Genomic DNA, 24,088 nt, shown 5'->3' with positions numbered 1-24,088 from the left:
CCTGGCACATCCCACCCCCTCTGTGCAGAAAAAAGCCAGCAGGAATTACCTGGGACTCCCTTGATCTCCCAGTCTGACAGCGGCAGGAGGCGCAGCCCCTCAGCAGCGCTGGGGATCAGGTCCTGTGACATCTCAATAGCTCAGTGGCATGGCTGGTGGCACAGGCCACGCCAGCAGCCAAGTGACAGTCACTGAGTCACCTGCCAGGTCGTGGCTCCGGGAATCAAGGAGCACATCCATATGGATGGCACATGACAGCCTGGGCTCAGACAGATCTTCACAGAGGTGACATCAATCAAGCTCCTGAGCAGGACAGGTGCGTGTCACAGCTGTAAGATGTGCAAGTTCATTCATTTAAATTACATTTTAAACCAACAGAACCATAATCTGTCCTGAGGCACGTTAATACATCAGGTAGCCTGATCCATCTTTCAGAAGGTCCTGAGTGAGGTAATTTTTTTCTGTATTATGACCTCCCAATTGAAAACGGGACTAAAATTTTATTTAAACTATGTTGCTCCTTCCCCTCACAAGTGCAAATTACATCGTACATTTAGAAAAAATACAATCAGAGAGCTGGAGCACCTCTGCTATGAAGAAAGGCCAAAAGAATTGGGGTTTTTCAGGCTGGAGAAGGCTCCAGGCAGACTTGGGAGCCTCTTCCAGTGCCTTCCCCTTCCCCTAAAGGGTTCCAAGGGAGCTGGAGTGGCATTTTGGGCAGAGGCATGGAGTGATAGGACAAGGGAGAACAGCTTTGAAGGTGAATTTAGATTAGGTATCAGGAAGAAATTCTTCACCCAGAGATGCTTTCCCTCACATTCTCACAACACACACACATGCTAATGGGATGCCCAAGCTGGGAGCAGAGGAATTCCTTCCTGAGGGACCAAGATCTCTCTCCTGTCTTCAGCAGGGGACGGCACCAGCCCCAGATACTTCAGCAAAAAGTTCAGAAATCCCAAAAAGGCATGAATTGGAGTAATCCTTTCTCCATGTCATGAAATGGACAATGAAAGGCAGGAATTGACTCCAGTGCTCCCACAGGAGGTTGGGAATCCCCCCCAGCAGGATACCCAGGGCTCTCACAAGGAGCAATAACCTTGGTATCTGCCTAAGTGACCAATTCCTGCTGTTGCACTGTGCTGCATTCTCAGCCTCATGGACCCTGCAGGGCCACTGGTTCAATTTCACAGCTTAATTCAATCCCAAATTATCAAATCCATGCAATTAAATTACCTTGTGACATTTGAATCAGCAGGCTGCCCAAGCTGGACGGGGAGCAGACAGGGATTCCCGTACAGACGGCGCGCAGCAGCAGCAGCCCCACGAGCCTTCCCTGCTGCTTTATTTTATTTTATTTAATTTTACCAAGTCAGACAGGTGCACTCATTCCCTGGGCATTTCTGAACAATTCCCTGAAGGGCACCACTGAACTGCAGCAGATTTGGTCTCATCCCCATGCTCCAACCCCATGCCCACAGCTCTGCCAGCGGCGCTCAGCCCCAGCGGGAACCACGGCCAGACTCCGTGGCCAGAGGGTGCCCAGGTGGGGACACAGAGTGGGAGAGGGGCACCAAACTGGACCACAGCCCCAGATCCATCTCCTCAATATGAACACACTGCAGTGTTGCACCTGGAGCTCCTCACCTCCCCCAGGATCTGACATGTCCCACGCTGGACACAGGATCACCGAGTCACGCAACAGTTTGGGTCACAAGGGGACTTAAAGCTCTGCCCCCCTTCCACTACCCCAGGCTGCTCCAAACCCCATCCAGCCCTGAACACTGTGCCAAGTCCTCACCACCTTCACAGGGAAGAATTTCTTCCTGATATCTCATCTAAACCTGCCCTCTGTTTGAAGCCATTCCCCCTTGTCCTGTCACTCCATGCCTCTGTCCAAAGTCCCTCTCCAGCTCTCTTGGTACTCCCTTTAGGCACTGGCAGGTGCTCTGAGGTCTCCCCAGAGCCTCCTCTTCATCATAGTTTGGACTGTAATTTACCCTGATGCTGAGGGCAATGACCACATGTTCCAGCTGTCATTTTTGCTATTATTACACCAACTTGCCCACTCCAATGCCTTGCTGAACAGCAGGCTTAATGGAGCTCATTCCTTCATTATTCAGAGAGTACCACTCTGCTGACAGGGTATCCCACAGACAAAATATATTAAGATCTGTCAGGGTTGTTCCTAATGACACCAGATCATTATTCCCCTTGTAATTCTTCCTCTGTAGATGTTACTCAATGCTTCACCACTCTTAAAAAAAGATTTAGGATCCCAGTGTTACTGGGAAACACCAGATCCTGGGTTATATTCCATAAACAGTTATAGCTGTAAGGTGGAAAGCAGGGCCAGCAGAACATTTTCAGGGCCAGAGACACACAAGACAAGTTCCCCTCACAATTCCATCAGCCTTTCTTTGTAATGAGGGAAGAGAAAAGCACATTCCTGACCCTGCCTTAGTGGCACTCAATTGGATGCTGCAGGAGCAATGCTGGGTGGGTGGGATCCCGACCTAGGGAAGGAAACCTGTCTACAATTCCATCATGTTTTCAATAGAACCATAACATTCAAAGCACTTTACAAAGCTGTGAAAAGCAACATGACAAGATGAGAAATGCCTTCTGCCCCAGTCTTACCCATCTGTTGTGATGATCCAGGTACCTTTGGAAGGGGAAGGTGCTGGGCTGGTAACAATTCTTCTCTTTCTCTTCTTATTATTGGAACGAGCAGCAGCATTGAGTTAAAAATAAGACCAGGCATTCTCCAGACCTGCAATTATTCTCTCGACTTGTACTTGTCTGTGCTCTTTCTCTCACTAATCACTGCAGCACAAAATAATGCCAGAGGAGTTTGAGATCCGAGGCCAATCTCAGCTCAGTAAATGACTAATAACACAAGTCGTTTACACACATTTAATTCAACATACCAGAAGCAATTTTCTCACTCTCTTTAGCATTTTATTTGCTTATAAATACAAGTCAATACCACAAGATGGCACTTTCTTACTTGCAACACACACTATTATAAACACTTACCCTCTTCAAATGTTCCCAGAATTTTACATGTAACTTCTCAGTGGTTCTGAAACATTTAAAAAAGCAAGACCTTCTACAAACTGCATTTGTGTTTGATGTATATTAAATGAGGTCAGGTAATTAAATTCAAAAAAAGGAATTTATAAATATTTCAGATAAGAAAATTTAAATACAAAAGCAGAGTTTAATTAAACTGAATAACAATTTAAACTGGCCATAATGTATCTACATGGTTTAATTTAATTTAAAATCCTTTTTAAACAATCAAATCCTCTAGCCATTCATCAAAACACCTATCTACTCAGCTCTTTAGAAAATATTCTTGGTTAAGAAACCACCTATGCTTTTTCATAACGATCCTTATTCTGTCCTGTAGGTGGAAATGAAGCCAAATCATATTCCAGACTAGAAAACAGGATAAGAAGGAAGAAACTTTAAAAAACCTGATAACTTCAGACACTTCAACTCATTCTTCCTTGCATTTCTCAAAATACATGATCTGGTTTTAAAGTCTTTGAACGAAATGTAAACACTAGAAAACTCATTGTTGAAGTATGTGAAGAATAAAGAACCCTGCACTAATATAGTGCATAATGATGCTGTGTCAAACTTGTCATTTACAGTAAATGTCACAATTTCCTTGGGATTGTCATGCCTTTTTTTTCAACTAATTCCTTCTGATGTCTGTATATTCTCTCTTTCTTTTTTTATTATTCCCATTGTTCAACAGGAAGGGATGTAGTTGCTGTTGTCTTCAGAAAAGTTTCACAAGATCCAAGTTTTTTACTCCATTTCTTTTCTTTAGTAAAGAGGTGGCAAAATTTTCAGCTTGCAATACTTCTGTTCTGCCCAGGATATTATACATCAGGAGATTCCTCAAAAAACTGAGAAGTCGGAGAGTTCCAAAAAAGAAAGCAGTTAAGGCAGTTGATGTCTACATTTGGATTTCCTGTTTATGTTACATATCAATGTCTCCATCATAGGCCAGGGTTAGAGGCTTCTGCTGGGGTGGAGGGCTTTGATGCTGCTTCGTTTTTTTGCTGCAAGAAAAGCATTTCAGAAGACAAAATTACAAACTGTAACAAGCTCAGAAACATCCTCAAGCCCCAAACTTCAATTTAAAAAATCAACTTTCCATGGTGGCTACTGAATGCTGTAACTGGGTGGCACCACAGGGCCCCTCTGGTGCTTTGCTGTGTGTGATATGGACACACAGCCTGGCAGGAAGGGGCAGCCAGCTGTGCTCCCCATCTGCAGAGGAAATAAAGCACATTCGTCTCCCATCTCTTCTCACAGCTGACAAAACAAGGAACACCTCGCAGAAAAATTGGAACATGAGCTGTCTGGGACTGGGATATTCTCATTTTTCTTTGGCATGGTATTGAAGCAACAATAATTATTATTGAGAAATGCATTTCCTCAGCAGCCTCCAAGTGATGGAGAAGTGTGTAATGTTATTTAAAAAATCCTCTGTATCCTCTGCTGTGAAGCCACAGAGAAATGGAGCTACATGGCTTGGAAAATAAGGAAGCTGCAGCTCCTAAGCTGCTATTATGTGAGCTTTTAACCCAAGAGAGAGAATGGGAGATAGAGTAAGAGAGAGAAAGGGAAGTGGAGGAAGAGAGGATGGAAGTGGGCAGTGATGCCATCAGGCCACGGCTGCAACTCTCTGGTTGCCTGTTCTGACTGGAAAGGGCTTGGGCCAATTTGCACTGTGAATGTTTGTAAGTTCAGGCCAAATCCTTGGGATTTGCAGGACACCTGGATGCTTCCCCCTTCTCCCTTTCTTTCCCCCCAGAGGCATCAATGGCATCCCAAGTACTCCAAGCAGGGAGGGCAAGGTGAGCTCTGTCAGGCCGGGCTCACCTCCCCTGTGCTGCAGGAGGGCACACAGCCCTCACCCCCAGCAAAACCCCAGAGCCCAAAGGCTGCAAGACCTGCTACCTGTCCTTAACAAAGGCTGGCAAGAGCAGCTTTAGACACAGGACATGTTCTCACTGGATGTATTCACTGCAAAAACCTATTTAGGATTTTCTGAGCTGTAGCGAACAGCCAAGAAACCACAATTAACACCAAGAGACCCAATCTCCCATGAACTCCTAAGCCATCTCTGAATCCATTTATCTTCCTGGCATGCAGAGCCCTGGCAGCAGCGAGCTCACAGGGTAATAATGCACTGCTGGAAAAATAATTTCTTTTGTTTATTTTAAACAACCATTTCATCAGATGCCTCCTACTTCTCTTATTGTGGGAGATAAAAATTCCATAGCACCCTTTTCTCCCCCATTCATGACTTCATAGATCTCTATTGTATTCCCACATCAAACATCATTTTTCAACTGATGTCCCCATTCTATTTAGTCCTTCCTTGAGCAGAAGCCAGCTCCTTGTTCCAATCACTCTCCTTGCCTTTCTTCAGTTTTACTTCATCCTTTTTTTGAAGAATATAATAAAACCTCTTTCTAGTCCCAGCAGAAGTCTGAATAAATATAAGGGCCTATTGATAACCCAAAATAATTCTTTCCCTGCATGGTCACCAAACTTCTTCACAGTAACAGCTGTTAACAGTTACAGTTTGGAGAGTTTTAATTACTCTGAGGCAGGGGCCAAATGAAGGCACTCAGGTAGTACAGCCTCCATCCTTTCCTGAAGCCTTGACCATTAAATGCCTGCAGTGCAGTGTTGTGGGGTATTTTGGATTGTTTAAATAAAAGCAAACTAGCTGTTATTTAAGGACAGAATACCTGCCATACTCACCACATCAGGTAGGATGTAAAAATTAGGAAAATGATGATGAAGAACCCTCCAGCTGATACTCCATATACCCATATCTTCAGTTTACCATCTGTTGGAAGACAAGGAAAAAGGACAGAGGTAGGAGAGAATAAAAAACTTTATTCTAAAATACACAAAGTTTTAAGAGATCAATTAAAGAGAAATTAGTAGCATCATTGATGAGGAACACAGCAGAGACTGGCTATAATTAATAAACCCCATATTTTTGATAGGAAGATTTCTGAAATAATCCCTAATTTTAAAGACAAAACTTTAATGTAAAGAGGCAGAGGCACAGGGCTAATTGGGGAATATTCCCTCCAGAGCCCAGTGGCTGCTATGGCAGAGGCAGTTCAATGCTGAGCTGACCCAGACAGACACAGGCAACACCTGATGTGTTTAGCTGAGGGCTGAGAAGGGATGGGATTGTTCTCTATAAATACTTGGGGGTCACTTGGGGTAAACACCAGCAAGCACACAAGTGGGAAAGCTGCTTAGAACTGGGAAACACTTGGGCAACAAATAGGAATAAATTCAGCTCAGAATAAAAACAAGAACAGGCTTTGTAACAGTAAGAGGGATAAAGCTGGAAAGAGCTCTCTGGTTGGGGCACAGAGCAGCAGACAAAAGTGGCTTTAAGACAAGGTAAGGCTGTGGATTGGGCTCTTTGGGCTGCAGTGACCCAGGAGCCCTGCAGGAACCCCTCCATGCACACATGGGCTTGAGTCTGTTCAAACATTCCCTTGTCTCAGAACACTTCACTTGGACAGCTCCTTAATTACAAGGTTTGCATTAATAAGAACTGCAATTTTGGAAAGATCAATATTTCTGTTCCTGGCTCTGTTTCTGGCTGCACAGCTTTCCTTGCAGGGAGCAGGTTTGGTGCTTTTCCACAGCAGCAGTCTGAGCTGATTCACATCAGCAGAGCTGCAAATACACACTGCAGGCAGGAACAGGAGCCTGTGCTGTGCCCACAGACACGGTTTGACAGAGGCCATTTCAAATCCAGTCAAGTGAGAGGGACAATCACTGAGCCTGGTTTTCATTTTATGTTTGAATGACAAATTTTTTCAAAGGGAAACACATTTAATCAGATCCCATTCTTTCTCATTTTTCTTCCAGACTTTGGGGAAAGGCTGAGTACCTCTCACAGATTTTTTCTGCTCCTCCAAACACTTGCAGGCTATCTCCCATGGGGGAAGAGCTCTGTTCATCAGGACTGGCCAGGTTTCTTTGAGTTCTTTTGCTGAAGTCTAGGTATGAAATTTGTTGCCCTCTCACCTGGAGATGGCCATGAAATACTTAGCAATCCTGCAAAGGAACTGTCACAGCCCCATAAAGGCATCACAGCATGTCTGCTGTGAAGGCAGCTCTGCTCTCCATCCCCAGCAGAAAGGCACTGGACCATGTCATCTGACAATTTAAACAATGCTATTTAAATTGCACCTCTCAAGTTGAAGAAAAGTTTCTGTACCTGAACTCTGGCCTCTCAGAGTGCAGTTAAGAGAGGAAAAACACAGTCTGATTTGCAATCAGTTCTGTGCACTCCTGTAGAGCATTTATAGAAGAACAAAAACATCAGCCTCATTTAATCAAAATAAAATTAGTGTTCCAAACTGTAAATGGAAGGAAACCACAGATAAGCTGGAGAAGGCACAGGTACTTTGATTGACCAACACAATGTCAAGGACTGTGGTGCTGCAGGGTGTAAAATGCCATCCGTGCAGGCAGCTCTCACCACAGACCTGCTATCAAGAGCAGAATGGGGAGGTAGCAGTGGTTTCCTGGCTCAGCCAGCAGTAACCCCTGCAAATCCCCAGGCTAGTGAGCCTGAGAGCCTCTTTGAGGCTCTTACACATTGAGCAATTACACATTTTGTCAAAGGGGAGGGTTTTGAAGAGCACTAGCCTTGAGCTGGGGTCTGAGGAGCAAATACAGACTGAAGAGTTAACTGCAGGATGCCACAGGGCTGGTGACACACTTAGCACACATGGGGCACCTTTATTCCCTTCCCATATATTGTTTCTGTAACATTTCTGCTGTAAATTAGGCAACACCCTGTTCTGTAAAAGTGCCTCAGTCACTGTTTCTGTTGCAGACCTTGGGTGAGAGTTGGCTCTCAAGTGCTGCACTGAGGTAAAGCCCTCCAGAAGCTTTTAGTGCTGCAGACTCAAATGCTGATTTAAAAGGAGAGGACTGCAGCATCTACCTACACCTCCCTCCCTTTTTCTAACCCCATAAAGGTACCAGGCAAAGAGATGATACCCAAGTTAAGCCAGCCTGCAGAGAGCCAGGGGTGTTGACAAAAAGGCAATTAACCCCACACCTGTGACTCAGACTGCAGGTGAACTGTGTGGGTGAACTGGATGAAGGGCTTGATCGAAAAGCAGCCAACTTTAAAGGGCTTTGGACTGAGCTCTGTGAGCCCAGAGACTGTCAACGCAAAGGTTAACCACTGTCTGCAAATCAAATATGTAAATGTAACATTCAAAGTGTGATCACATATATCAGACAGAATTATGGCTCCCTGAACCCCCTAACAGAACCTTTCTCTACATGTTTTCTAAAGTCTCGTGTTCATTAGGAACTAATTGCAAACAAATGCAATGTCAGGTACCTGAAGAGGGGGAGGAACTGCACTGCCAGTATTTCATAGCACGAGGAGAACAGATGCATTTCAGTAAAACCTGATGTGCCTGACACATTTGCTTCCCATTTTTAAAGTCATATTTGCATTTCAGAAATTTGTTTTGAGTGAATTCATCTTCAAAACAACAATCAAAATGGGAACCATATATTAGAGCAATGGACCAGTCTGGGCACATGCAGTCTGTGGTTCCAGCTGGGAAGGATTTTGTGCTGTGGATGTCAAAGATCCACCTGGGATGAGCTGCTTGGGCAAAACAGCTTGTTTGCCTTTGTGGGACACTTCTAATGTTGTAACTTCGATCCTCAAGACTAAACTGTACACTTTCTACCCTATTCTTTTCATATGTTTTTGAAATATGGCAAGAAACAGCCAATGTTTTCTTTAATGAAATCTTAAGCACTTTCTGCTCTGAAATTTCTGAAGCACTAGTGATCAATATCTTTCCTAGGCCAAACATATTACTTCCAGAAACATCATCAGATAATAGTTCTAAACATCCCCCCAAATCACATATGAGCATACTTTTGCAAAATATTATTGCTTCATTCTGTCTTTGCTATCTCCCAACATAAGAGATTGTGATTCCTCTGTACAGGCACAAAGGCATGAAAGACAGCACACGAGCTGGAAACTGGGAGGTCGCTCTGCAGCTCCCAGACACAATCTCTGATGCTATCATCTACAAAGCTTGCACCTTTCCTCTACAGAAACCTTCTAAAGACAATCTATTCCATTCATATTTAAGTTTTTCACCTGGATTAAAAGGTTGAATAGACCATCCTTTGAAAATGTCATGCATTTTGGAGTTGACAGGTTTATTTTTTCCGGCGATGGTCTTAACATCAGCTTTCTTATCTTCTAAACCTGGTACCTTCACGCAGTAATCCAGGAGCCCATTTGATCTCATTACTTCTGTGTATCCCCGCTCACAGCCGCAGACTCCTCTCTGGCAGATAAAAGGGAATTCAGCATTAAACCAAGCACTGCCCTCTCACACAACAGTGCACACTGCAGGGAAAGCTTGAACAAACTGCAAGGTATAACCTGCACGTGCAAATTCACCACCACCAAACCAAACCAGCCAGCAACTGGTACCTGCAAACCTGTTTCAGTTCAAAAAAGCACAAATATATTTGGGGAATTGGTTGAAAAAGAGTCAGTAATTACAAAGAAGGCCAACATATAAACATTTTCATCCCAACAGGCTTAACAACATGAATCTGTGGCAAACTCCTCTTGCAAGTAACAATTTTCCCACTGACCCTGCTGGGCAATAGAACAGACAAACCAAAACCAATCCTCCTACAGACCCCAACCCTCCTCACATGTTTCCACTCCAGTATTTCACAAGGTGAAATAAAAATGAAGCTTTCTTATGACTAATAGCCATTACCCTGGATCAGACTAAGCAGTTTCTTCAAGAGGTTTTTTAGAAGCCTGTGGTTTGCTAAATACATACTCAGTTTTCTGGATTTCTATTTTAAAATGGCTTTTTAATATTGTTTTCCTTTGCTAATTGTCTTATACCTGTAATGTCTGTCTGAGGTTCTGACACTCTTGATCCAAACAGGTGATTGATGCTCCTTTATGTCCTCTTTTACAAAAGTTTTAAACAGTCCCTTTTCTAAAGAACACTACAACAGCACTCAATTAAAATTAAAACCAAAACCCCTCCACAGAACAAACCCAAACTTGCAACACCACATCGTTTGTGCAGGTTCATGGTTTTCTTTCAGGATGAAATTCCCACAACATCCTCGAGGTGGTACCACGGACAAACTAAACTATTTTCCAAGTCCCGGAATGCAATCTAAGATGCAATCTGATTAAATCTTGCAGAGTTAATTTCCCAGCCCTGTTCTGCAGTGAGCAGTTACCTGTGTGCAGTAGGAGAAGGGTTTTCTGCACGGCGGGCTGCAGTGCCGGACCTCGGCAGGTTTTCTCCGAAGAGGACACCCTCCTGCAAAAGAATACACTGAGTGCCTTCACGGGCATGTTTCAAAATGTTTTTGTCTTAGATCACCACAGTGTAAGAAGTGCTTGCCTGCTTATTTTATATAGTTAAATACTAGTCTATTAAGCACATTAACATAATATCTGTAGGCATCGCATTAATTAATTTGCCTTAACAAGGCAGGGAATTATTATCATACCCATCTTGTTAATGGAGAACAGAGATATACAGATTTAAGCAATTTGCCATTGGCCACATAGGAAGTTGGGGACAGAATCCAGAATTAGATGCAGATCTTCTGTGTCCTCATTAATGGTTTATCTACATAAAAGACATAATCCACATAACGCCCTTGCCCATCCTCACTTGGGAAAGCCTGTGCTTCTATAGGAATAAAAACATGTTAATGAGTTCTTAAATACTTGGCAACCTTTGCACATAAGACTTTTGTTATTATCCTAACTAGTCATTATAAATAGAACTAGACATGAACATCTGCGTTTTCCTTTCCAGTCTCTCCTCATTTACCCTGTGCATATTGAAAGAGATCCCATGGACATGCAGCCCTACTGCCTTTGTCAATCTCACAGAGCTTCAAAGTTCTGACCATGAATTCCCCTTTTCATCCTTCACAGGCAGAATTTGTAGGTCACGGCAACAGCAGGAATCTCACAGTTGGAGTGATTTGAGACTCCTGTGTTTTGAAAAGAAGAGGAGGTACAGAAGATGGGGTCTCTACCATGCGTGTGATGTTCTCTTCTGCTCTTCACAGCCACAGGAAGGTTGAACTGAGGGCTGTGCAAGCCAGCCCAGGCAGCCCTTTAGTATGTGTGCACTCATTTCTTCCCATGACCAGCCAGACTGTAAGGGCAATTAGCCCAAATACTCCTGTGCAATATGTGTGTGATGCTGAGCTGACAGCAAGGTTGGTCTTCCCTACACGCAAAAAATCCAAACTGAAATTTCTGGAAGAGCAAAGAAGGATGCCCAACTCCCTCTGAGCAACAGATGCAGAAGCAGAAAAGCCTCCATGGGGACATTTCACTCACAAGTGTGCGAGGCCATGCGGGGACATACCTGTGACATTGATTCCATCCGAGCGCTGGCACCACACCATGCGCACGTTGTCCCGCCAAGGGCTGGTCTGCCACAGGTAGTCGTAACACTTCCCTCCTGCAACACCAACGCCAGTTACTCCTCACCTTGCAACCAGCCCAGGACAAGCTCCTGGTGGGCAGGAAGCAGAGCTGTGTCCCAGCTACCTGAGCAGGGCCGTGTCTCCATCTCCTGTCCCGAGCAGCTCTCCCGGTTCTCTGCAGCCTGCACCATGAAGGCCCTGGATCGAGACTGGCGCCCGGTGAGCTCAAAGCTCCTGCCACTGATGCAGGTGAGCTCACAGGAGCTCCACTCTGACCACTCTGTCAGGTGGCAGTCGCCTGCACATCGAAACAAGAAATCACAGGTTTTCAAAAAGAATTAGCCTTGAAGGGTAAGGGTAAGGATAAGGCTAACCTAAGCATACAGCAGCTTTAATATCCCTAGGATGTCTCTCTGTAGTAAAAAATATTTGGATTTTCTGCTTCATGGTGTATCTCATTTTCTCAAAAAACAAAGGAAGACTTTCTTAGATGGTCTAGAAACAGCAGACTGAGCATTTATCTGATCTGCTGAAGCACAGATTTGTGCTATAAGGCTTGACAGTACTCAGAACTACGGGAGCATGTCCACCTCAGACAGCTACCACAGGCAGAAAATTCACTGTGACCTTCCAAAGCCTTTACCTGGGCAAGGCACAGAGCAGGGTAACTGCAGCACACTTTCTTTCGATGGTAGCTCACCACATAATGCATTTTCTACTGGTTTGGATGTAGCAGAAACTGATGCATCATGCACTACACACGTGAGGTTGCGGACTTGCAATCCATCTCCACACTGTCCACCCTACAGGATGGTGAAAGGGAACAGAGGCACACATCAATGGCATTAGCAAATGACAGAAGAAACACAGTTGATTCTATATGAAAAGTCCCCAAGAGTATCCCCAGTTATGAGAAGACAGATGGAGATCTCCTCTGTACACCTCTCCACAGAAGCTTGGAGGCAGGGGCAGGGCCACACAGGAAAGTGTGTCATTATCAAAAGTGTACATTCATAAAGGATTAATACCATCTTTGAGGTCTGCCCTTCATGCCTTTTACTCAAATTAATGAATTCACTGATTCTTAATTAGTGCCAAATTAGACGAGTACGGGCATTTTGGGTTTCTCTTAAGAAGCCAAGACCAGAGCTTGCTCATAAGGAACAGACATTTCTTCCACCCTCCTTTGATGATACAGCCCAAGAAGAGCACTCACATGATTTAAACCCCGCAACAGCAAAAATCCTTCCTGCACTGTGGGCTGTCTGTGTCATGTTCTAAAGGGAGTGACCAGATCTGGAGCAGAGATCACCAATTCACATCACACACACTACCAAAACACCCAACCCATCAGCCATCACCTGTCAGCACTAAACCCCATTTGAACAAGAAAAGGGAAGCTCCATCTGGGCCCACTCCATGCTCATAATCCTAGTCCTGAAATACCCTGGCATACACCAAACTACTGAAGAGAACATCCTTTAGTGGAAAATCGATATTCCCGGGCTAAAGTTATGATCGAGGGCCGAGGATGCTCTGAGAGATGAAGCACTGAGGCTATTTCTAGAGAGTGGAATTGTTTCATTCCCATCAGATGAAGAGCTGTGATGCTGTTGAGGTGCCTCATGTCTGCATGATGCCTTATGAACACGCGCCTGAAGCCTTGTGGAAACGGCACTTGAGAAAAATTCAGTAAACAAAACTCAAGAAGAAGGAAGAAACATTGCCTTTATATAACCAAGGGAAACGCTCCTTTGGATTTCTTGGCAGTGGATTCTTTTAAAATAATGGACTTCATCTGCAGAACAGAATGGTTCCTACTGAGTGCATTCATCCAGCAGCAGGTTTGCTAGCAGGAATCTCAAGAACGCCTCTCCTACACACACCTGGCAGCTTTTGCATTCTCTCCCTCCTTTCTGCTGCAGATCCACAATAAAAAGAAATAACTAGCTGGATTTAGAGCAGCTGCTAATCTAAAGCATCTTAAAGAAGTATTAGTGTAGATTTACTGTATGCAGCCAGATTCCAGGTTTTTAACAGTGTTTCACTTTAGTCAGTGTGTAACTTACTGTTCTAAATTACTGTTTCACTGCAGAAACTTCTGTTGTGGTCTGAGATTAATGGTGTGTGAAAAACTCATGCAGCTGTCCACTGGGTTAGAGTGCTTAGAAATGGCTGGTGGGAACAGAAGATGAAGGGAGAATATTCTTGGGGGAGATGGGCACTAATCAAACTGCAGTATCTCCAGTTTGAAGTGACTCAAAGAATGACTACATGACTGGAGAAGACAAGAAGAGTTTTCAAAAATATACTTCTTCTACAGACAAAAATATACTTCTTCTACTTCTTCTATATAATTATTTATATACAAATCAATATATAAATAATAAGAATACTGAGTAATAAATAGGTCAAAACAATAAATTTTTTCAGTACAACAGTTTCCACTATAAAAGGCCACAGGCAACACTCTCCATTTTTCTATCACACTATATTGGAGCTTCATTCATATTTTCTAATGTCTAGAATAAAAAAAAAAACAAAACCCAAACCTATGAATTCTCAAAACAATCCTAAAGAGAAAGATTTGCTTTTTAACAGTGGCTCCCACTTGCTTTTTTTCTCTCAAGACCAGCAATGGGTTTTTTACAATCAACTGAACACATTTAAAATGTCACACTGTCACTTACAGTAGGAGATGCTTTTTGGTATATCTGAAAGGGTCTTAAGCAATGCAGGAGCACTGCATTAACTTCCTTATCATCTTCAAAATTATTCATGTCCCCAAAATTATACACTTGAAGATCTAATCAACAGGTGTGGAACAGAGGAAGTTTGTGCCAGCAATGGCTCACTGAGGATGCAGGGAATAGCTGCTATCAGAGGAGAGCTGCCAAGGAAACCATCACATATTCAATTCAGGGATCAATTCTTTGTTGTAAAAGCTCTTCTCTGGAAAGTGTGATACTCTGAGGTTCGCCTAGGACCAGGATTTGGCTCTTGCATCATGATCTCCTTGCTGGAAATATGTGGGAATTTGACTTCCACGAAGGATTCCTGCCATTTGTCTGCAAAAACTCCTATGCTGACCCTACTGAGAACACAGAACCCATGCTGGGTTTCCTAAAAACAGGATGTATGTGCCCTTCCACCAGCACCTGCATGGAGCCTCCACCTCTCACCCTGATGGGAAAATGAGAAGGTTTACATCTCCTGTGTTGGACAGTCAGGAATCTCTGGAGTTCAGTAACACACTAATGTAAGGCAGCATCTCCACGAGCCCTCTCTCCCATCACATCTGATGCTTCCCACATAGAACACCCTAACAAGACAGGAGGTAACAGCCCTAATGAGATGCTTCACCCAGATGTGCCTTGAAGAAAAGTTTTCCCTTTTTGGCTTTTACTGGAGTTCATGTGTTCACAATTATTTTAGGTAAATGTTGATTGGGCAATGCTTTCCCAGGTTGATGAGCATTTAATCAGGTAAAAGTCTCTCTAATGAGGGAGTGTTGTGTGATCACATTTAAGGGAGTGGTTTTAAAATCATTAGAAAGGAAAGGTTCTTAGTCTTTTTAGGAATGTCAGCCAGCTCGTGTTTGATAATGCCTGGCTATTCCACTTATATTCCCTTAATGGAAAAAATAATGAACAGTGTCAGACACTGCTAATTTTTTCCCTTTTTTTGAGCTAATCAGAGTAAACCACTTCACATCTAGGAGGAGAATTATAAATGTCCTGTAACCCTTTAAAATTGGATGTACTGACCAGTTCCTAAGTTCTGCACCCCTCTGAATGCAGAGGAAATGCCCCATGCTGCCACAGGTGTGCCTGGGATGTGTGCAATTACACACAGATTTCCATACTGTGAGAATCAAGCAACACAGAACACTTAGCAGGCTCTATTCCTAACCACAAAGACACCTCTAATTATTCACATGAAGTCAATTTAGCATAAAATAGTCCTCCTACAACTAGGAATTGCAGTCTCAGTTATAATACAAGGAAAAAATATTTTAGCCTTATAATTAATTGCCCCATTTCTATTATTACAGGAAGACACTTTCACACCATGCATTATGGCTTTACCATAGGATGCTTTACCTTATTTCACAAAGCATCCTTGAAAACAGGAATTCTGAAAGCTTTCTTTAGAGCACAGGCTTAAGCTTCTTTTTGGGTAAAGCACAGGAATAAATCACTCTGTATTTATGAACTACATTTAATTCCTAAGCACCTCATTAAAGAGAAGTGAACATGAATAGAATGGCTTCTCTCCAAAACAAAGCAAAGGGGAGAGAAACTGCTCTGTGGTAATTGAAGGAGAGAAGCAGGCTCTAACTCACTGAATGCAGGGATGGTATCTGGGTTACAGAACAATGTGATTACTCGCTCTGAGCTGAAATTTAGCTGGGTTTGGGATGGGCACAATTTAATCTGCACAACATGTTATTTATCTGGAGTAAGCCATGGCCTTCAATCAGCTTCCCTACTATTTTTTTTTTATCAGGTGTGTTAGCTCCTATGGTTGAAAGTCTCTTCCCTGATGCTTAACAGAACCTGCTTATGTTAGCTATACAAAATATCAGCTGATACTATCATTTTGTTCTATTTATGTTATACATATGCTTTATACATTTTATACATGCTGAGTACAGCACATATAAGGACCACCTTCACATCAGTAGTTGCAATGAGCTGTTGATTAGAGAAAATATAAATATACTTCTGTTTCTCTGATCTTGGACTGTCACAATCCAGATTTCATTTGTGAAAACCTAAGACAATTCTGGGTATTTATTGTGCCACTCACATATTCACTTCACATCCCTCCACCACTGTGAGAAGCCACGTGGGTATTCAAGGCACTGGCAGAGCAGAAATCACAAGAGATGTGTGCCTTTATGCGCATTATTGGCTTCAATCTCCTACACAATATAATGTGGAGAAGCAGCCACAGATCTGGCACAGGTCCTGTCCCCTGGGACCAGACAGGGCTCTATTCCACCACATTTCTGCCTCCATCTCACCAAAGCCAGATTTAAGCAGGCTGATAAACCTCACTGTGAAAGATTCACCTCTGCTTAAACTGGGTTACCAACTAATATGTTTTAATATTGGAAATGTGATCTAACAGATAAGGAGAGAAGAAAAAGCATGGAGGGGAAGAAAAAGTCAATTCAAGCTTGATGGAAGTCATTGCCAGTGAAAAAATGATGACCCCAGTGCTGAGCAAAGGTGGCAGGCATAGGGACAGCACATGGGAACTGAATCCAGACATTTTTAGATCATTAAAAAGATAGCCAGGGTAAGGAGAAAGTCGAAACCAGCCCTTCACACAATAACTCACACTATTGTACTGGAGACCTGGGGGGGAAGACCTGCTGTACACTCCTTCAAAAAAAAAAAGGAAATAAAAAAAGATTAAAAAAGGCTTAGCTGTCTTGATATCTAGTGCATCTATTTTCTTGCTAGAGATATTTTATGTAATTAAATTATAGGTCACCATGACTATGCCCAGTCAACCCCATTCAATCCATAAATCCCCTACAGTAATTCCATGAGCTCAACCCATATCACCCCTCATGAATGGCAGCTGATGGTTGAAGTTGAGGGGCAGGGGTTCACCACTCCTGAACTTCCCCCTCTTCCCTGCAGACCTCCACCAGCCACAGACACACCTCGAGCCCACGACCAGCAATTAATCCCACAAACTGATGATGGATTTTGCCGTTGACCCCGGGCAGGGGGAAGCTCTGGAGAAATTCCTACCTGGACCGTGCAGGGAGACCAGGGCCCCAGCAGCCAGCTGTAGCAGGGCTTCACTGGGCAGCTCCTGTGCTGGGTGAGCTGCTCCGGGCAGGGTCTGCCCTCGCCCGCCGCCCGCAGCACCACGGAGCGCCCACGCACCATCTGGCCTAGGACAGACAGCACAGAGCCAGCAGAGACACAGCCAGACACAGAGGAAGGAGGAAAGAAAGACAGATTTTGTAATTTATCAGCATTCCTGGTTCATTTCCCAGCGCTAAAATCTGTTAAAAAAGCAATTAATTGGGAAGACTGTTTGGATAATAGGGATGCGATTGCTAAGTCTAAGAAATGCAGTCGCTGATATTTTCAAGCACACTTTTTAAACATGGTTTTGTATGTTTTCCAAATATAGTATTTGTTTATGCAACACATTTAAATACTTGACTAGATCCTGATTATTAAATATGACAGGAAAATAATTCCTATGGCAGCAGCATTTCTACCATTACACATTCAATATGTTTTCAGAGATTTTTAACAAATGAAATTTTCTTTTTATGAGCAATTATGTGGACCTAATTTGAAAACTGCAAACACTGTAGTGGCTATTACCGTCCATAACCACTTCTACCATTTCCATTAAAAAACCTATTTATTATTGGTGAAAACTTCTTCAGCCACTGAATGGAAAAAGCAATTATGGTACTACTTTTGAACTAATAAAACTGAATATATTCATTAAACTTACAGCAATTCCATTTCTGCCTCCTTTGCTGTCCATTTATGTCCAGGAATGTTTTCACTCAAAATGTTTCAATTAGAATTCCATCTCCAATTAAAAAGAAAAGTGGAAAAGAAAAAGCCCTTATGCAGTGGGATGCAGAAGATTGTGCTGGGGATAAAATTTCTGCCCTGTCTTTCAATACGTGTGGATTTGAGTTAAAAACTGAAAGGTCTGGGCAGTAAGGGCAGACAAATACAACAAGGCAGAGGCGAGTGGTAATTGCTAAGCCAGTGCAAAGGAAGAGATAAGGTGTTGTGGTGGAGCTCTCTCTTTTGGATCACCACCCTTCAGCTGCTTTTGTGAGCAGAAGGGAGTCTGGAGGGGGAGCAAACACCCTGCAAAACAGGGAGGCTGCAATACCCAGCCAGATCCTTCTCCCAGCTATTTATGCACATGATTTTTAATTAAGGACACTGCAGGTGTAAGGCTCATCTCTGATATCTGTCATCATGACTATCCACAGAGCAAAACATTTTAGCAAATAAAAATTAAAAGCAGACACACCTGGAAAAGGCACTGATGTATAACTTAGCAAGTTCTCTTACCTTTATTCCCTTGCTCTGACCCACTGAATTTTGTTTTTAAACCCATTAAAACCAATTTTAAGACTTCTTCCTTTTCCAGTTTTAATCCCCCAGCCCTTGGGAGTTTGTAACAGAAGTGGTGATAAAAGCTGTTACCCACATGACTGTGCATTCAGCCATCACAGAATCAGATACTTAGGAGGTGGAAAAAATCCTACCAGCTGAGAGGAAAGGAGGAAGGAAAGGAAAAAGGAAAGGAGAAGAGGAGGAGAAGGATGGAAGAGGAGAGGACAGGAAAAGCAGAAAAAGAAAAGGGGAAGGGGAAGGGAAAGGGAAAAGTCCTGTTGTTCACTCAGAGATCAGAGCAAGGGAAGAGGAATCTCCCAGCCTGCTGCTAGATGAACTCCACAACAGCTCTCCCCAGCCCAACTGGCCAAAATTAGCTGTTCCCTCCTCTTCATGCAGAGATCCGATTTGCCAAATTAGTCTAAATGCTGAATGCTGAGTGTTGGTGAGCAATGGAAAAGGCTCTTTGGGAAACAGCGGGAAGCCTGTGGCTGCAGGGCTCTGGGGCACCCTGCCAGGCACCAGCTCCCTGCATGGAGCTAAGGAAAAGGAGGTCTCCTAAGGTTAAAAGATCCAATTTCATTAGGAGGGACTTGAAAGCCTGAAGCATTCATCAAGCTCTTTTAATTAACTAAATAATTTCCTTTTGTACACTCTGTTTAACATGTATCTAGCAATATGTAAATGGGAAGATCACTGAACAGAAAGAGGAATTAGCAACTTTTCTTTCCATTTTGGTTTCCTACAGTTGGTTATCCAAACTGCTGAAACTCACTACAGTCCCAGTGGTCAGGCTTGACTCAGTCTATCACTTTCTTTTAACACTGTGAATGAATAACTGAAGAAAGAAATTTCATTGAAACCTTTCTTTGCACAATGACTGCAGTGAGTTTCTTAAGGCTCTATTTTTTTTTACTCTAAAAACATTATCTAGGTGCTCGATTACCACTCAAGTAGCAGAAAAACTCCATTTTTTATTTTTAAATGCCTTATCTTTTGCTGCCTATTCAGAACAGAATCTCACTGCATCTGAAATTAATTTGTTTCCAATACAAACTGTAGAAGAGTTGAAGCAATCCTAGTTATTTAATTTTCCTTTGATTTTTTTTTCTCTAATTTTCCAATGAATTGGCCACATCTCTGATTCCTCTGCTCTGCAATGTTATGTGATACAGAAGTGTGCTGAAATTGAAAATAAACATTTCTTCATATCCTCAAATTAGTTTGGAAAGGGAAAAAACAAAAGAGGCCAATCTTGCTAATGCTGGTCACTTAAAATTCTGTTTTGTGCCAGCAGCAAGAATTGCATCTCAGGAATATGGGATTATATTTTCAAATCAGAAGAGTAAGATTTTTTTTACCCCCAAAAAATTCTTGCCATTACTTGCACTTTATCCCCACAAAGTGATGTGTCACAGCTGAAACCAAGAAGATTCAAATTCCTGCTATGTTTCATCCCAGTCCCAATGACCAACACGTTGTAAGCTGTTCAGTGAGTTTGAGCAGAGCACATAAAACACAGGTCTATCAAGGAACCACAAGACCAGAGCAGGGATCAAGTTACTTAAATAAGCCCTGGAGGTCAGATTAGGTCCAGTCCCAAGCAAGTGGGGCAGGTGATAAATAGGGCTCTTCATCCCCTTCCCACTGCCAGGCCTTCCAGCAGCACTGGGGCATCCCCAGCAACATCTCCCACTGCCAGACTGGAGCTTGCCAAGTTTGAGTAGCAGGGGAGAAAGCATCACAAGGAGTTCTTCTTCAGAAGGCAACAGCAAAAATATTTTCCCAAAGTGGTGATGATCCAGTGAAGAATACAACAAGCAAATTTTTCCGTTGTGTGCATCCTTGTGCCCCTTCACTTCAATCCCACAGGTCACTCTGGTGTTGGGATTCACATCTCTCTGCAGCCTGCTATGGTCCCTGGGGGTCTGAGGACTGAGTAAGGAGCAGCAACATGGTAAATCCTGTAATTTATCAGATAAAGTCAGCTTTGTAAGTGGCAAAGCACAGCTGTAGGTGGTTTTATAGTTTAGCAGTCCTGTTGGAGACCTTGAGAGAAGCCATGTGGGATTGGAAAATGTTCATATAGAAAAATTCAGCATCCTCATGTATTCATTTGCCTTAACAAAGGAAATTTAATTTGCTGGGGATTATCCTTACCAAACATCTTTCCAGTAACTTTGGTTCAGGCTGGGGAAGCATCATCCATTAAAGCAGTTCCATACATCTTTTCATAGCAATACAACAACTGATATAAGGAACCTTATATATAACCCAGTGTCAGCATAAAGCCCTAGCCAGCATCCTGAGCAGATGCTGCCCAGAACTAGAGCTGCAACAGGCAAACATCAGTTACACATCTCCACAGGCTTAGCACAGGCAGGAAAGAGAGACCTGCTTTATTCATCATCATTCATAAAAATCAATATATTAGCCTTTGGCTGCTGTGCACCACAACTGGGTTAGATGCCAGCACCACATGCACAGCAGCACCACTTCATGTTTAAATGCATTATTTCATAAAACAACACCCGAGTGTTACCTCACTTTGAGGTACCACCCATTAAAATATATCACATCAAACTGTTACTGGAAAAAACAGAATAAAAATGTTAGCAACAATCCTTGAGTAAAAAACCAAGTGAAAACACACATCCAGCAACACTAAATTTTGACCTGAGTTATATTTAAATTATGTTTCTCTTTGAAGTCCTTTATGATGCTTCTGCAGACTCTCCAAAAAAAAGCCAGAAATGCAAAATATTGTTGTGAGCTGACCCAGCAATGCTGCATTCCACTTGCTGTGAGTTATTTCTGCACACTGAGCACCTATGCCCTGCATTTTAGCTGTACCAAACACTAGGCAATTACTGGCAAAGGGAAGCAGTTACGAGTGTTTACTACAGCCAATTCCCACAGCTCATTTGTTGTCATCCTTTGTTTTTTCCTATCTAATTTGAGGCTCCATCCTACTCCCACGAATGCCCTTGAGAAACCAAGGGTGACTTCAAAGGTGTCGCAGTCCATGACCCTTCTGGCTGGAAACCCTTGCTGTGTTCCTCTGAGTGCACAAGTAAAATCTTCTCTGTTATTGTTATCATCCAGGAGTATTTACAACCCACTGGCACTCGGTGAAGCAGCTGGAGTGACACTGTCTGTGCTGTTGGAACCTCACAAGGGCCACTGCCACAGGACTGGTGCCAAGGTCACTCCACCAGGGATATTTGGTCCAGAGTAGCTCCACACTCCTGAGTTGATACAGCAAAAGTCAGATCAGGACTGAGGCTGCAGGAAAATAAAATGTGCTCTGAATAACCTGGATGCAGAGCACTTCCATTTCACTGATGCTTCTGCTTTGGCATGAGGTTCAGAAGGCTCTTGGGTCCCTGCAAAGTTGTTCAAGTGGTAGAGAAGGACCGAGCAAAACTTGGCTTCTTCATGACACAGTTTGTAAGACAGTTTTCCTGGCTGCTTAGCTGCTGTAGGCTCACAGAAGAGTATCTCCAGCTTTTAAATCCAAGTTAAACAACAGCAGTAGTACAGTGGCCTGTACAAGACAGCTCTCACCAGCAGCACGGCAGGGTTATGATCTTTGAGGCTCACGGATGACCCATAAACCAGGGTGAGCTTGGGCTTGACTGTGTGGTTCAAGCAGCCTCAATGAGGTTTGGCACCCAAAGCCAAGACACCCACTGGAAAGTCTCTTTCAGCAAGGCACAAATGTTTCCAGCTTTCATCTGATTTAGGACATGAAGTAACTCCTTGTACTCATTGGCAGCTCTTTAACCAGTCTCTGGAATTTGCACAAGCATTTCAGGATCAGGGGCCAAATACAAGCATCTTCACTCAAGTACCTCCTTCTGCAAACTATGCAATATAAGAGCTCAGGATGAAAAAACCGTCAGGTACTATATAGGGTGAGCTGCTCCTTGAGCATGCTAAAAGCCAGGAAAACATTCCAACCTGCTTTTGCACTGTACTCTGTTTAACTTAGTTAGTGATAGGACACTCAAAAAATTAAATTAAGTTTATTCAGCAACACAAGCATTAACAATCCAAAATGGATTTTAAAGGAAAAAAAATTTGGAATTAATAGTACTCCCAGTGTGTTGTTGTTAAAACACTGTCCATGAATTATTCATTTCTGTTAAGAAAGCACTACTTCACAAACGGGCTAAAAGCTCAGCAAAGAAAGAACAGCACTAATCCAAATATTAAGCTTTCTCTGTAACGCGCTTTGATCTCTGGAATCCATCTGAAGGAATCATTTTATGGAAGTTAAGAGCTTTTTTCTTTTTGACCTTAAGTGAATTTGATTCAAACATACATTATGGCTATTGAATCTTAAAGACCATTAGCTGTACATCTAATGCACATCAGAGGCCAGGGAAATAAAATCCCAAGCTTATTGAGAATAAAACCTTCAATGCATTTCCTCATGTCAATACTCAAAGGGTATTTTAAATCACATACGTTGAAAAAGGTCCTAATCCTTTCACTTTTTGTATGCTGGTGAGCACTACTGGCTATAGAAAGTCTTGCTGAAGGTACTGGGGTCATGTAAGTGTTAAGGGACCTGTGGATGCAAGATGGAGATAGAGGCATACACTAAATAATGAAAAATAGTCTTTGTGTGTTTTCTTCAAAAGGATACAATTATGTTCCTAAAAATTACTTCACCAGAGAATTTGTATTTAGCTATTAATCTCTTCAGAAACTTTTAACATTCCCAAGCTCTTTGCTAGCTTTACATACTCCCCATCTCTGGGGTGAACAGTTGCTGTGACTGAATTCTGAGAGTTTGAATTAATTAATAAATAATCCTCCAGACATCTGACTACTTTTTCCCCAAGTTGCATTTTTCACTTTAGAGTAATTTGAAAATAGCCTGCTGTGCTCTGAACACCCACCACCTCAGGACCCCGAGAGTGTCCAAAACCACCTCTGAAGGATTCGGGTGTGGATCGAGGCTCTCCCTGAGCTCTGCACCCCTACTCAGGGACTGCCTGAGCCCACCTGGGCCTGTGGGTGCAGTGTGTGCTGCCCTGCTGAGCTGTGGGGGACAGGAGGGCAGGCAGGGACTCACCGCCAGCGCCACACGTGTGGGAGCACTGCGACCAGGCTGACCACGGGGAGAGCTGGCAGTCCACGGCACACCCCACCACGCACCGGCTGCTCGTGGGCACGGGCTTCTCCAGGTGCAGCTGTGACAGGAAACACAGGCATCAGCTTCCCCAGGCCCCAGCCACCTCCTGCCACAGCCAGGCACCCAAGCAAGAGCTGGCAGCAACTCTGCGGGGCACCAGCAGAGCTCCAGTGGTGTTTATGAGGAGCTTTCCCAAGGGTGTAATGGGGGAATGCTGCTTCAGTGTTGAAGAGTTTCACATCTAAGCATCCCTCAGTGTTTG

The 24,088-nt window shown here is 43.3% G+C and overlaps 1 protein-coding gene across 3 annotated transcripts in view; it reads right to left on the bottom strand.

Annotated features, from left to right (window-relative positions):
- Nucleotides 1-2,902: 2,902 nt before the first annotated feature.
- Nucleotides 2,903-24,088, bottom strand: part of THSD7B (thrombospondin type 1 domain containing 7B) — a 299,024-nt gene continuing 277,838 nt past the window's right edge. For all 3 annotated transcript variants that reach the window (XM_054515442.1, XM_036386831.2, XM_054515443.1), the window contains exons 21-29: nt 23,767-23,884; nt 17,328-17,473; nt 12,200-12,359; nt 11,681-11,854; nt 11,496-11,591; nt 10,342-10,424; nt 9,218-9,410; nt 5,797-5,884; nt 2,903-4,079 (exon numbers count right to left, since the gene is read on the bottom strand). In XM_054515442.1, the coding sequence (XP_054371417.1) occupies nt 3,998-4,079; nt 5,797-5,884; nt 9,218-9,410; nt 10,342-10,424; nt 11,496-11,591; nt 11,681-11,854; nt 12,200-12,359; nt 17,328-17,473; nt 23,767-23,884 (1,140 nt within the window). In that variant the 3' untranslated portion in view covers nt 2,903-3,997. The remainder of the gene's footprint in view (nt 4,080-5,796; nt 5,885-9,217; nt 9,411-10,341; nt 10,425-11,495; nt 11,592-11,680; nt 11,855-12,199; nt 12,360-17,327; nt 17,474-23,766; nt 23,885-24,088) is intronic.

Source organism: Molothrus ater, chromosome 7 (assembly GCF_012460135.2).
Source record: "Molothrus ater isolate BHLD 08-10-18 breed brown headed cowbird chromosome 7, BPBGC_Mater_1.1, whole genome shotgun sequence".
NCBI classification, from domain to species: Eukaryota; Metazoa; Chordata; class Aves; order Passeriformes; family Icteridae; genus Molothrus; species Molothrus ater.
The sequence above is the reverse complement of the archived record's forward strand: the minus strand, read 5'-3'. Positions and strand labels throughout refer to the sequence as shown.